Source organism: Trachurus japonicus, chromosome 16 (genome assembly GCF_045865225.1).
Source record: "Trachurus japonicus isolate A0001 chromosome 16, Traja_1.0".
NCBI lineage: Eukaryota > Metazoa > Chordata > Actinopteri > Carangiformes > Carangidae > Trachurus > Trachurus japonicus.
In genome coordinates this window covers 3,530,248-3,545,808 of record NC_140922.1, presented here as the reverse complement: position 1 = coordinate 3,545,808, position 15,561 = coordinate 3,530,248, and the positions used below count along the sequence as shown (strand labels likewise).

General features: G+C 41.6%; 1 protein-coding gene across 3 annotated transcripts in view; it reads right to left on the bottom strand.

The window, feature by feature from the left end:
• Positions 1–15,561, bottom strand: part of sema6cb (semaphorin 6Cb) — a 257,350-nt gene that overhangs the window by 40,330 nt on the left and 201,459 nt on the right. For all 3 annotated transcript variants that reach the window (XM_085803468.1, XM_085803466.1, XM_085803467.1), the window contains exon 17: positions 8,835–8,912. In XM_085803468.1, the coding sequence (XP_085659594.1) occupies positions 8,835–8,912 (78 nt within the window). The remainder of the gene's footprint in view (positions 1–8,834; positions 8,913–15,561) is intronic.

Here is a 15,561-nt window from a genome sequence, read left to right as displayed (position 1 = left end):
TAAGAAAAGTGTTTCTTGTTTGTAAATTAATATTAATCGACAAAAAAAAAAAAAAGCTAGATTAGTTGAAAGATATGTTGTTTGATTAATGGACTAATGGGAACAATGGGACAGGACAGGCCCTAGATGAGTGTCATGTCTCAGATCTGTAGACTGACTGTTTTTATTCTCTAAATACAGTTCTCTTCATGGTGTTTTGCTCTAGTTCTGCTTTGTTTGTTTTATAATTAATGTATTGATTTTTTCATCCTGTAGTTCAGACACTAAACGTTTCTCCATCCGGCTTTGGGGCTGGAAAACAAATCTGTATTTATGCTGCGTGTCATTTTATCATGTGGGCTGCTGATGGAGTCATTATTTGTCTGAACCTGCATTTTATCTTGTTTACGGACTCTCCTCTGCAGGCGTTAATTTGTTGTGCAGATCCTCACCTTCACTGACTACATCTGCGTGCAACTGTATGTTATTTAAGGTTGAGTCAACACCATGTTCATTAAAACCCTGAAACGAGGCAGACAGAGATGTGTTTCCTGTGATCTGTTAAGTGGAAATGCAGCAAAGCTCTTTTTATTATCAAAGCCAGGATACGAATGACGATCACGACAGAACAACTGTCAAACCAGGAGGGGGGAGGAAAGTCGCTGTGTTTGGCCGAGCGAGAATAATGCCATTAATATACTCAGACGGCAGCGTCCCATCATCATGGCAACTGAAAATTCATATCTCCAAATCGCCTGGTGATGGTTGCCACCGGTGCAGGACATGAACCCGGGCTGCTGGGGGTTTGTGGGTAAAAAGCAGACAGATGTCGATATCTGCCAGCCAGCAGCGTCTTGTGTTTGGAAAGCAGAACTAAATGAATTCTTGCCTGATGCTCATGTTCGTCTGTTTATTCAAGTGCATGAACACCAGAGAAGGTCAATTATGGTGACGGGTCGGGCGCTGACATGTCTGGCGTGCTTTTCCAGACGTAAAGGTGACCCGTCATACCACTAGTTAACTAAACTCTGTGTGTGCTTCACCTCAGCCCCCTCCTCTCCTCTCCTCTCCTCGCTGGCTGTTTTCATATTTATCCTGTCGATGTGGAAAGTTCCTCTCTGCTCCACTTTTACATGTGGGAGAGTGAAATGGTTTTTGATCCAGTTTGCAACTTTCACAGGTGTCCTGTGGAAAACTCAACGCCTCCGGAGCAACTTAACCCTGAGGATGGAGTTTAGATCAGCGCTGCCCTTGTACTGAAACTGAATGACCTCCTCTACCTATGTGAGGTCGGGGTCAAGAACAACTCTGCTGCTCACAGCTACACACTGCCAAGATGCAGAACCAGACTCCAGACTTCCATTGTTCCTGCTGCTACCTGTAAATACCTATAAAATATAGTTGTAGAACTCTGACAGTTATTGAAGAATTTGTGTATAAATTGTGTATTTATTAGGGGTGGGAGAAAAAATCAATTCACATAAATATCGCAATGTCTTTTTTGACGATTTTTAAAGGTTATAGCTACAACTTTTTCAAAAATAATGCATCCACAGAATGTCTAGAAGAGTGCAGAATAAAAGTATTAATTTTACAGAATTTTTAAAAAATAGTATATAAATAATTGTTTAATACATTTTGGCGGGTCCGAAATATATAAATATTTACACCTGGTTACATTGGCAACATCGGCATGGAATGATCTCTGAATTAAACTTGTAGCTCACACCTTTAAATCGATTTTATTTTTCAAAAATTGACTTTTTTAAATTATTATTTAAAATTATATATATATATATATATATATATATATTTTTTTCTTTTAAAATATTGTGCAATGTGCATTTGTTAGCCTTTTTTACATACAGAGAGTACAGGTTTTGAAAAGGGTTTAAATTCACTTTATAATGGAGTATGTTAATTTATAGGCTCCTACAGTATTTGTGTGCAGATAAATGTTAAAAATGCAGACTAAAAATCGAGAGAATCTGCAATATCGTAGAATCGCAATTTAAATCAAATCGCAATCCAAAAAATCGTAGAAAAATCGAATCCGGAGAAAAGCATATCGTCCCAGCCCTAGTATTCACGTATCGTACTGTATCTATTGAGGTACTGTTTCTGTGTATCATGTGTTTTTTCCTCTTCCACACACCGCTGATCTAAACCGCTGATAGGCGGAGTGATACATAGCAGCGCGTCGCAGAGCCTCCCATCACTGACTGTAACACATCATCATATACACAAACTGCAAACGCTCTAGTCAAAAACTGCGTGATTAAATACCAAGCATACACCAGACATCACATTACATTACCAGAACACTTCTGTATGACAATACATGATTCCTCGGAATATATTTCTTATTCATTTAATTTACAATTTATTTAAATGGTCTATTACTACCTTTTTAAAAATGTGTTTTAAAAAGTTTGTTCTGGGTTAAAGTGCAAGTAAGTTATCATACTGTATCTTGATTGTCTGGTTGCATATTTGAATCATACTTTTCCTGTAGTTGAATGCTACAGTTTCTGATTCACTTGCCACTGCAGGACAATTTGACGAGCAGGGATAATAAAGAAACCTGCAAATGTTATACAAGTTAAACTGATAAGTGATTTGAACAACAGTAGGAATTTGAAAAAAAAAAGCCATTAGAGGATCAAAATAGAGAAGTGGGAGAGTTAAACGCAGATTCAAGAAGCAGATCAGATTTGAATAAAAACTGCTCTGCAGAATGTCTTATTTGTCCTCCAGGGTCAGATGTGTGACGCCAACATTTTTGGCATTTCCAAGTGTCCATGAGCTGGAAACGTTCTGGGAACCAGTGGCCAAGGTCGACCATTTTTGGTCCCACCCACTATAAATCATCACATGTGACTGGCTTCAGTTACCAGCCACTGGGCTTCCTACTGATTAACACACAGCTACAACAAATCCTTCATTGTCTTAGATCCCTGGGAAACTCTATTTACCAGATGTTTAAAGAAATTTAAATATGAAAGTCGCACATTTTGAGGCCTGACCAGTGAGCGATATGTTCAGGAAGCTGCTGCTGCTGAGGCTGGAGAGCGTCAGGAGTCAGGAGCTCAGTTCTTTAACACACACACAGACCAACAACGGCCTCGTCCACACAGGAGCTTCAACCTGCTCTGCCAAGCTGACCTGCTTTCTCCTCCACTTTCTTTATCCATCTTCTGTCCTTGGCCGTGTTTTGTTTTTCAGGCGACAGTGATGCATTATGGATGACACAGGAAAGTAAAACACCCTGAAACACACTACGAAGCCGAGCCGTCCGGCCACACAATCTTTCAACGTGTGAGATGAAAAAATACAGAGAGAGAGAGAGAGAGAGAGAGAGAGGGCTGTGGTCTCTCTCTTTTATCCCCTGGATCAGCTTCAAATCAGTCATTGAAATTTATACCACCTCTGGATGAGAAAAGACTGGAGGAAAAAAATAGAAAGAGGCAGTTCATGAACAGAGTGATGTGCAGAGATGGACAGAGTACTCGACCCCAGTACTTAAGTAAGAGTACAAATACTACTGGTCAAAATTTACTCCATTACAAGTAAAAGTAGCTCAGTTGACATGTTACTCGAGTAAGAGTAAAAAAGTACTTTTACTTTTAAAGGTACTTAAGTATCCAAAAGTACATGCTTTTAAATTTACTTTAAGTAAAAGTAAGAGTAAGAGTACATTTCTTATTTTTCACATCAATTCATTACTATAATTTTTTCTAGATGAATTTAAGGACCTTTTACCTCTTGTTTCTGAGAATGAACTCTTTGAAAGCAGCTGCACTGATGTGCTGCTTTTAGGGGTTAGGGTTTCCTTCTTTGACAAACACAGCTTGTGTCCAATAGTACTTTATATTAAAAAAAAAGGCAGACCTGAGTACTTTTCAGCCTTCCTAGAAATTATTAATTAATTAAAAGTAAAAATATTTGTCTTGGAAATGTATTCAAGTAAGAGTAATAAGTACCAAAGAAATCTAATACTCAAGTAAAGTACAAATCCTCTGGATATGTACTTAAGTACAGTACTCAAGTAAATTTACTCTGTTACTGTCCACTACTGGTGATGTGTGAGAGGAGGGACAGACAGAGTGGATGGGGGGAGAGGTGTGTGTATGGGGGGGGTGGGGGGGGGGTGCTGATTCACCTCTGCCCCTTTCTACCTTTCCACTGCTCTTCCTCCTTTCACTGACACACGCACACACACACACACACACACACACACACACACACACACACACACACACACACACATATATCAAAGACTTCACTTGAGGCAGCTTTACAACCAGACGTCACACACACACGGCCTGAGCAGAGCCTTTCTTTTCTCCAATAATGAAAAACAGATGCTCTGCAATATTTTGCAAACATTCCCTCCCTCCCTCCTGTGTTTTCTCCTCCTTTTACCCTTTGCTCCCTTTTCTTTTGCTCCTTTATTTCATCCCTCCTTCCCTCCGCTTCCCAACTTTTTATTTTGTCATCGTCTCTCTTTCCTCGTCCCTCTGTCCTCCTCTCGTCTCTGCCACTCTCTCCGTCTGCTCTCCTCTTGCTCTCTTTGGCTGATAGGTTGAGTCTGCGCAGGAGTTTTTTGGCTGATCTCTTTTCAGGTTCTGGTCCGTTGCTTTCCAGAGCAGCTCCGTCCCGCACGCTCAGCGCCGGCTCATAAATCAAACCTCAGCGAGAAGCTCGGAGCTGCTCGCCGGCTTGAAGCCACATCGGCACTTCCTCTTTCTCTCTCTGACTGACTCCTGACCTCCAACCGCACACCTCAGCCTCGTCTTAATTACACCCTGAGACACACTCACTCTTCTAGTCGCTATATACAGTACATCTTTACTGATGTGATTAGTCTGTACCATGAGCCATGTGTATTTGCATGTGAGATGATATTTTGCAGAGGATGTGATGTCAAATTGATGAAGATGTTTCTGAGTTTGTGTCTTTGGAGGTGTTTTCTTAAGCTGTGGTGTGTTGAGCTCTCGGGGCCACTGTAGTTTGACACTCAACAGCTGCCTTAAAGGGGTAGTTCAACATTTTGGCAAATTGGCCATAATCCCTATAGTCATGGCAGTAGGTTTGTTACCTTTAATGATCGGTGCAAGCTGTTTTTAGAACGGCGGAGCAGAGCCGTGAGCTGCTCAGAGCTACGCTACGGAGGCTCATGGGATTTCTTGGTTTCCCTCATCAGACTCATCAAATACACAATCCAACAACTCCACAACGCTCTGGTGGACAAGTTGTGACCTGCACATTCACCACGCTATGAGATAATAACACAACGTTACCGTTTTGCATGAATTTACCTCTAAAACAACTCTGTCTCGTAACGTTCCATTCCGCCATTCTAAAAATAGCCTGCACCGACAATTAAAGGCAACGAACCTACTCCTAAGACTATGGCAATGGGCCAATCTGCCAAAATGTTGAAGTAACCCTTTAAAAACATGCCCATGTATATGGGAAATATCAAATTGGATTAGCTTAGCAGTAGCACACAGACTGGAAACAAGGGGACACAGCTAATTCAGCTCCTTCTTAAAGGTCACACAACTCCTCTTCCAGCCGCTCGTTAGGCTCATTAATCAACACATTATATCCTGATTATTTCCACACAAGAATCGAGGTGTGAAAAAAAAAGAAAAGAAAAAGTTTTTCACAGGAGGATGATGAGCATCGCCGCTTCGTGGAGTCGTGTCATGACAACCAGCTGCTGGAAACAGCTGCTTGTCTGTCGAAGACAAAACTTCCAGGAAGTGGCTGTGACCGGCTGAGAAGCTGCATGGCAACATGTGGAGGAGAGGTCCAGAAATCTATAAACAGCACAAAATCATCCGTCGGCAGAAAACAAAAGGCGGAATGATTTAAGCACAGGGGCCCAAATATCACACTGTCAACTCCACAAATAGAGGCAGGGCACAGAAACAGGCATCTGAGAGAGAGAAAAAAAATCCTATTAGCCTCTGTCTGTGTGAGGGCAGGGACAGGGACACGTCTGACTGGCCAAGCAGGCCATATGCAGTAATTCCGGCTCTGCACATTTTCAGCCATCAAAATAATCTATGGGAAGTCAGTTGTCAGAGGAAGTGATGCTGTCTGAATGTTTGTGCCTGTGTGTGTGCGTTTGCGTTAACACACACACACACACACACAGGCACGGTTTAGAACCAATGTACACAGAGGTAAAAGAGCAGTGATTTAGCATCAGGTTGTACATCAGCGCATGCAAAGTCCTTGACTGTCACAGGAGCAGAAAATAGTACCTTAAACTGCCCCTCTTCCTCCTCCTCCTCCTCCTCCTCTACATTTTACTGCATCCATCTATCTGTCTCCCTATTCATCCATCCATCCAAACACATCCATCCATCTTTCCTCCCTAGTTCACCAGACGGTGCGGTGCCACGCTGCGTGATTGAAACACATGACGCTCAACATCACTTCTGATGTTATGACAGAGAGAGATGTTGAAGATGATCTTTCTGCACATTACCCAGAATTCTGTGTATGTAGGGTGTGAACTGATTGTTGACAGCCAAACAAATATCTTTATTTCGCAATGTATTTACCTATTGCCATAATCCCTATAGTAAGTTCATTACTTTTAATTGTTGGTGCAAGCTGTTTTTGGGGCAGAGACGTGAGCTGCTCAGGTAACGCAACGGAGGCTCATGTTATTTCAACATTTCCCTCATCAAACTAAATACACAATCCAACAACTCCAAAACGCTTTGGTGGACAAGTTGTCACCTGCACATTCACCATGCTATGAAATAATAATGTAAAATTATGCAACATTATGACACATGAAGCAAATACTTTCGCTTTTGAAGTCAGTCTGCCCAGCAGCCGTGTCTGGAATGTAGTTCCGGCTACGCATTTGCCTCGAAAACAACTCCTTCTCGTAATGTTACATTAGGAGGTGAATGTGCAGCTCACAACTTGTCCACCAGAGCGTTTTGGAGTTGTTGGATTGTGTATTTGATGAGTCTGATGAGGGAAACCAAGAAGTCCCATGAGCCTCCGTAGCGTAGCTCTGAGCAGCTCACGGCTCTGCCCCACCGATCTAAAAACAGCTTGCACCGACAATTAAAGGTAATGACCCTACTGCTATGAGTGTAGGGATTATGGCAATAGGCGAATTTGCCAAAAATGTTGAACTATCCCTTTAATGCAGAAACCCACACTGCTTTTCTCACCTCGACTTGTTGAATGAACGAGCGAGCACATGAACATCCGGTGGGAAAAGTGCATCAGTAACATGTGTTTACAGCGTCTGAGCCACTGGGGCATTAAACAGCAGGAAACCCTCACCTGCTATGTCAAGATCAGTCACTTTTAAATGCTGATTTTCTTTCATTATAATTATTATTCTATGTCATTACTTACAAAACACTGTGTCCTTGACTTGTACGCCTCATTTTCCACCATGTTGGTTTCCATAATAACTTTGCCTCCCTGCCAGCTCAGCAGTCCATCACACACGCACGTGAACTCAGAGGCTTTAAGGCTGAAGGAGCATTTCTGCCACATTTAATAAGATGGATTCATGTTGTGGGTCTTGGTGAAAACTGCTGGTTCGATATTCATTATGTTTACGTTGCCCACTTGTCTACTTGCAGATAAGCCGTTGGTGATCAGGTCCGGGGGCTGAACCAGTCGCCCCGAGGAGCCAGAGCAGACGTGAGAGCGATTGCTTTCGGCTCCGCGTTATTGACCGAGTTACAAATGTGTCCGCCGTGGCTGCGAGTTAGAGAACTAATAATGACTTTATATCGCCGCGTCCACCCATGTGCTTTCAGACTGACCAAACAACACAGCGTCTGATCTCGCTAATTAGTACGAGTTCGTCCGGGGAAGAATTAGCAGCCGAAAGCTCCTGCTGGAGCGTTTGATTAGAGAGCAAATCTGCACGCGCGTGTCTCTTGGTGGTTCATGATTGGAGACCTCGGCTGCAGGAGGAGTCAACAATGAATCACGTTGCCTAGAAAATTGCTGCTGCGTTGTTAAATGGGATGAAAGTCTGAAGCATGTTTTTACTTCTGGGGCTCTTTCCCATGCACTGATATTAAAACTGATGTTTTTTCTATAAGTCGGCAAAACAAAGTAGCAACCAGAGAAGAAACATTAGAAACATTAACACAGAAAGCAAGAGCCGACTGACAATTTGGACTACGAAACTGTAGCAGTAACAGAAAATGAATTCATCTTTTTATCCCTTTAAGAAGCTTAAAGATAGGAAAATCATCTTATTTGATATTATTGAAGATCAGGCCAAATGTAATATTAGATATGAGCATTTCACGTATTCAGTTTGGTACTAATAACTAAGTAAAGTGTGAATATTGTTATTTGTAGATGTTTCCTCATCAGTATGGTCAATGTGTTGCAAAAGACGGCTGTCAAACAGTCTTACTGTCCCCAACATGTCCATAACTGTGTTGAACAGAAGTTCTGACAATATCAGAAGCTCAGTTAATGTTTGGAAGAGAAACGACGACGTTGATACACTGCAGTGCATACACAGATTTTTCTTTACATGTCATACCACTGCAAACAGACAATATCTCCTATATCATTGCCTCGGTGCTCCCCATTAGCCTGAATGAGTGTCACTGGTGATTCTTGAACATGCACTTAAGAGGAGCAAGACACAAACAACACAGCAGTCAAGCAGCTTTTATCAATTTCAAAGTCCACATTAATTCTATATTGATGGCTGGTAATGGTGTTGGGGGTGACATTTCTCAGCTCCAAGCTATAATAAGTACAAGCTGCATGTGGGCTTGAGTGTGTGTGTGTGTGTGTGTGTGTGTGTGTGTGTGTGTGTGTGTGTTACTCACTTGAAACCAGGTGAGACTGTGGCACAGCTGCCTGACTTGAGCCAAATGCAATAAGGGTCCCGTGAAGACAGACAGCTCCTGCAGACAGACAGAGACACAGACAGATGGTCAGTGATGGAGGGAGGTGTAGAGATGTTGGCTCGGTAGCCATGGAAACAACGCTGCTATGACCTGTTGTGAACTGACCTAAAAGTATCCAGTCTAAAATCACTGCAACACAGGTGAGAAGAGTCAAAGGAAAGATCAGAATCATACTACTAACAGCTTGGACTTGTTTTTACTTTCTTCCTGAATCAGAGGGATTAAAAACTTGTTTAGACTTGTTTTTTTCTCTTCTACATCCTTTAAGTTTTAATCCATAATTATTTTTTGACCCCATAGATTACAGGTATTTACACAGAAATGATCTTGTACGTGCATCATCTCATCAACCACAACAGAAAAAAATACCCTTTTTCTTTTGTTTACTAAAATTGACTTAAGTAAAAACATCATAAGAAAAAAAAACATAAAGTGAATTAAATGTACTAATTCGTTAAACTAATTAAATGTGAAGTGACTTCCATCATACAATATCAATACATTCTGGCCCCAGAGAAAACTAAAACCACACAGCCATGATCCCCGGGTACAACAACATCATGTTCACTACATTCGGCACAACACCCCTTAATAAACAAATTGAAAACAGGAATTGGATGTGGGATTAAACTGTGTTTATTTGAACATGTAATAGTTGGAGCAGTATTAAAGCTGAAACAAGCGTATTCAAGTTTTACTTTATTGTTTTTAATGTTGGTAACTCTGACTTTTTTTGGATTTCAAGGTTTTAGAAGATCTGTTTTGACAAATGCAGTCTCCAGGCTTGTGAGTAGGACTTTTTTTGTTGACATGACTGTGCCTTTAAGTCGCTGCAGGTCACTGAGATCAGCTGATAATCAGCTACGCTAAGTTTACAACGCTGAGCCATGAATGACCTTATAGAGAGAGAACAGACGCTGCTCTCATGTCAGCAGACCAGTCAGTCACTGTATGTCTGCTCTGCTGTGTGGTTTACTCAACAACATGTGCTGCATGGATTTGGTTGACGGTTTGTTTACTTCCTGCTTTTTAACAGCAGTCGCAGCATTAACCGCCATCGGTGGCCAATCACATTCTCCCTGCAGTGTAAATTCCCAGCAGAGTCGCTGCACCCAGTACTTTCCCTCCACTTCTGGGACCCGCACGTCAGCTCTGTTGATTAAACTCTTCCACTGATCTGCTGTCAGTCCCTCGGCCTCATGTTTCATTTAAGCCTGTGGTTTTTAATCCTGCACTGTGGAATGAGTTCCATGATCCTTTTGGCCTTGGCTCTGCCACTCTGTAATTGCCAAACAACACTGGGGCTGGTTGGTTGAGAGGCTTCACCCGCTGCAGAACGTTCGTCTTTGCAGGTCTGCGGTTTTGCGCCCGGCAGCACCGACATAACGAGCGCAGAGTACACAGCGACACGAGATCGACAACAAACAACAAGCGTGTTTACCTACTGCCTATCTGCAGTTACTTTAGAGATGTTTTTAGCCTGTTATGCTGAATAACATCAGAGATAAAAGTGGAGAAAAACAAAAGGAAACGCCAACAGCGTGCTGGTAGTGCTGGTGCTGGGTGCAGCATCGTTTCAAACCGAGACCTTTAAAGGCGAGGAGCAGGTTTTAATGAGTTCTAATGACAGCTCCCGTGACCCGTTTTAAATAACCAGAATTATTGACAAGCGTCTTCAGCGTCACTCTGTAAACATTACTGAGGCCTCCCACTGAGAGCACATCAGTGTGTCACTCCAACAGAAAGAGCTAATTCAAGACAGGAACGATTCCCCGTGTGCCGCCTGCAGCTGGGAAACGAGCATGAGTCACAGTGTTTCCCAAACGCAATTCATGTGAATGAGTTTAAATTGTTTTTTATGGAAACACCAAGAAAAAACAACAATATGAACCCCCACCATCATTTGACCTGGGTGATATGAAACAAATCCGCAGAAAAAAAACACAAACTCACAGCTTATAATAAAAGCAACAGCTTGTGCTCCAAAAATGACATACATGATGAAATACATTTTGTTATTGCCTCTGAGTCAAACCGTATAACCGTCAGCTCATCTGACAGCTCTGGCCACAGAACGTTCCAAAAACAAGATTTATGCACCAAACTCTGACGTTTGTTGATCCATCCAAACACACCGATCTCCTCCACATGCAAACTGTTCAACGTCTAACACAACTTCTGACTTCCTTCAACCAGCAACCTGGACTTTCAGAGCCACTGAATCAACTCAGTGGTCATTTTAAAGCTCCCATATTGTAGAAAAATGTCCATGTCTCTTTATTGATTAAAGCCCATGTCTATGCTTTATATAATTATATATAGTATGTATACAGTATATAAAAGTTAAAGTTTATGTAAGCCTTTGTCCACAGGAAAGATTCACACCATACTGCATTCAGAAACTGAGCCATAAAACCAGCCATCAGGACTTCTGTAACTTTGTGATGTCACAGCAAAGCAGTTACTGCTCTCAGGCCTGCCACAAGCCAAGCCCACTGTGGTCTACCATCCAAACTTGTTGGTTGGTTTTACCTGAAATCTGCTATATATTTCTATCAGATGTCTCAGGAAACTGTCAGCCAATCAGAGACTCAGGGCCGTCTCTCTTCTGATTGGCCGACGCCGACCTAAGAGCAATGAAACAAGCAAATTCTGCGAGAGAGGTGATGTAAAAAAAAAAAAAATTAAAAAAGCATGATGATACTTTAGTCGTAGATTAGTGTCCTGCACAAGACAAGTTAAGATGGGACTTGAACGTCTCACAGCTCTTGTTATTTTGTTATATTCCCTCCGGTCTGGATGTGTCCTGTGTGGGCTGCGTCTACAACTTGAGTTTTTTAATGTCTTGTCTTGTATTTCTGTACCCTCACTGCAAATCAATTAACCTCTGGAATAATAAAGCTAAGCACTCAATTGTGCTATACTGAAAATGATGTAAATGGGGGTGGACAAAATGTTCATTTAGCAGGACGCTCACCAACGCAGACATAAAAGACACCTCGCGGGCCTTTTTATGAAACACAAAGCCACTATTGAGTTAAATCAACACCTCTTGTTAATTTGAAGAAAAAGAAAACAGACTTAATGAGCTTCCGTAAATCTGTTTGAGCTATTTACAGTATAATAAAAAACTGTCCTCCCAGGGAATGTAACAGTATGAATTGTTTATAAAAGCACCCAAAGCGACTTACAGGTTTGATGTAGTTTGTGAATCACAGCTATAATTACACCTATATATAGGTGCCAGTACCTAAATACACACAAGAAGAAAGGAATCCAAACCACAGAGTGAAACACAAACTTTGTTTTCATAAGCACAAACAACTTTCTGTCAAAAAAGAAAAAATCCTCATGTTTGTATCATTTTTCCTTTTCTCTCTCAAAGCTACAGACTGAAGACCTCTGGGTATCCAGGTCTTTAAATGACTCTTGCCTGTAGATAGAGCAGCTTTAATAAATGATTCATGCCGTCACCATAAGGTATGCATCCATCTCTACTGTGCCTCCATTCTGCCTCCCCTCAGTTACATGTCAGGAATGAATAAGGAACACATGTGTCCAGCTGTGGGGGGTCCAGTCATCTGTTCTTATATGTGCAACTTCTCTCTCTCTCTCTCTATATATATATATACATATATAGGACAAATGTTCTTGTTTGTGTGTCCCTTGTCGCCCTTGAAAAACTTCAGACTTCTCTTCCAGCTCTCTTGCTCGCAGTCTGTCATGCTGTGATGAACACATAGGTGTGTTATGTTCGCCTGCAGCCACACTGTGTGAGGAACATCCATTAGCTGCTGAGGGGAGGATGGACTTAGCAGCTTCTCAGGCCGGGACTCGTAACTTCCAGCTGTCATTAAGCAAAAGTCCTGGGAATAACACAGTACTGACTTACAGGAGACGGTTTCAGCTGATACTGTACAATGCTGATGGTTTACAACTGAACTGGATGGAGTAATTGAGGCAACATTTCATAAGCTAACCTGCAGCTGATAGATGACTAACTGATTATATATTTATTAGAAAGCTCCGGGCCTCTTTTAGTGTTAGTCATCATTCTCAATGGTAATAACTATCTTTTTTGTTCATCGCTGAAAAGTGGTGACATCTCCATGGAGAAGTCTGACGAGCAGATGAACGGCTCAAACATCCATCACAGTTCTGTTTTACTTTCTGTTTCCATTTCCTCCAGATGATGGGGTTTGAGAAAATGACAGCTCCAGTTGTTTATACACATGTTGAAGTTGAAGTCTTTCAGGCTGGTGTCTTTGGGGAACAAAGGTGGAGATAGTATGATCCTGCCATAGAGCCAGAGACAGAATGCTGCTGCATGGTGGCTTCCTCTATCCTACCGTCAGTCAACACTGACTTCTATTAATGAGGCTATTTGTGTGTTTTCTCTGAACATGACAGGTGGTGGTGATTGTCGCTCGATAAGAGCTTCAGGCATCATTGTGTTTTCAGGTTATAAAACCTCCTCCAAGCTGTTACCTCTTCAGGGCAGACTGGAGGCTGCAGTAAGTCAGGGCTAGCTGCTTAGCATGCTAACTTGTGATCTTTCCCTGAAGTGACTTTCCAAGTTGTCCAGGTATCAGCCTTTCTGTTGGTCTGATGGCTCCTGTCTTCAAACTGTTGGACTGAACATCACTGTACTGAGTTGTCCTATCCCATCAAATCCTATACTATTATATCCTATCCTGTCCTGTACTATCCTATCCTATCCCATCCTACTGTATACAATACTATCATATGTTATTCTATTCTATCATATCCTATCCTATACTATCATATACTATGATATCTTATTTTATCCTGTCCTGTCCTATCCTATCCTATCCTATCCTATCGTATACAGTACTATCATATGTTATTTTATCCTATCCTATCCTATCCTACTGTATACTATCATATCTTATTCTATCCTGCTCTATCCCATCCTACCCTAAACAGTAACTCATGAAGCATGTGGCAGTAAAAAATAATACTTATTTATAATAATTATTTATTTTAGAGCAGCCACTAAACTGAAACTGCTCATATAAAAAGAAAATATCCACTGCAGATGAGGATTTCAGGGTTTGAGGCCTTTTCTGCCCTTTTATTGTTTTTTTCCCCTTTGTTTTTTTATTAAAACTCCTATTTCATACAGTGCCTAGCTGCTGTTCAAAAACAGAGCATTTTCTGAAACCTAATATTGGCAGCAGGGCCTCGAGTGAAAAAAAAAACCTGATGGTGCAGGCTTCACTGATGAGGGAGGGAGAGAGAAAGAGGGAGAGAAGAACAAGCCAAGACTGAGAGAAATGCATAGACGGAGAGAAAATGGAGGTAGAAAACAGAGAGATGGAGTAAATCTTATCTGGAGGGAGACAGAATCATTGGTGTGGTAAAGGAGGATATGGCGGCTGAAATCTGACCTCCTGGCCAGTGCTGATGGGGCTTACAGGGCCCCTAATCCCGGGATGAGGTGTGCTGTAGCTCTAGTCTCTAAAAAGGATCTGGGGATGTAGCCGGCCCGTAAGCTTAAGACCGGCCCCTCTACACTGTTCCTACTTCTCTCCCTCCTTCGCCTTCGAAGAAAGAATGGAAGCCACCATCGCTGGCTCCTAGCCAATCAGCTGGATCCAATTTATGAATGAGCGATGTTGAGAGCTTCTCCAGGCCTTTGCAATGAGGGCTTAGCATGCTATGGGGGTATATTCATTCCCTAGTGGAGCTGAGGAGAAATTCTCCCTCTGTGTTAAAGGGGTGGGCCAAGACACATGATGGGGCCCAACATTCCTCAGAACCCCAAAAATAGATCCGATCCTGAAGCGGAGGAGCAGCTCCGTTAGCGGGAGTTACAGTTTTTCTCAGTCGCTTTGGTGCTATTCTCAGATCAGAATGAAAGTTCTCATAACTATTAGTTCAACCTCCACAACATGTAGTCATTTGTCCACATCATAGTAGCAGTTTTTCCTTCCTCTGAACAAATTGCAAATGCTTTTGGACATGTATCAGTTGCTCTCATACAATTCTCTGCTGTTTTACAACATTATCATTTGTTTATGTCATATCAGTCAAAATGAACTATACTTTTGAACGCTGAATAGTCTTTCCCTATAAAACTAATAGTCCTCATTTCATTGCTTGAGACATTACATACAAAATTCTTGATCTAGTTTTCAAAATCTGTCAAACTAGTTTTAAATGTTGGGAGAAGCACTGTGAATTCAATTATTCAAACATTTACAGTAAGGAACAACAGGTATGTATGGTATTGGACAGTAATTCAGCACTAAACAATCTGCACTGCTGTCATTGTGTCAGGCATTACTGTAAGATACAGTGGGACAAGAACTTTTTTACATTTACATTTAGACTAACAGCTTCACTAGAGAACATATTTACTGTATTGTAATGTATTACAGCAACCACAGTAAAGATTTCCCATCTTTACGGTACAGTACTGTACTACAGCATTTTACAAGTAGGAAGCACTTTGACAGTATTGTACACTACAGTAATAATGGTTGATGCAGTACATGTACTGTACATTACTGTAATTTTACTCTGCATCACATAGGATTACAAGACAACCTCACAGAGGTGGAAGAGACTGAGCCATTTTTACTCTGCTACAAGAACAAGACATTTGTGCAGTGGTGATTAC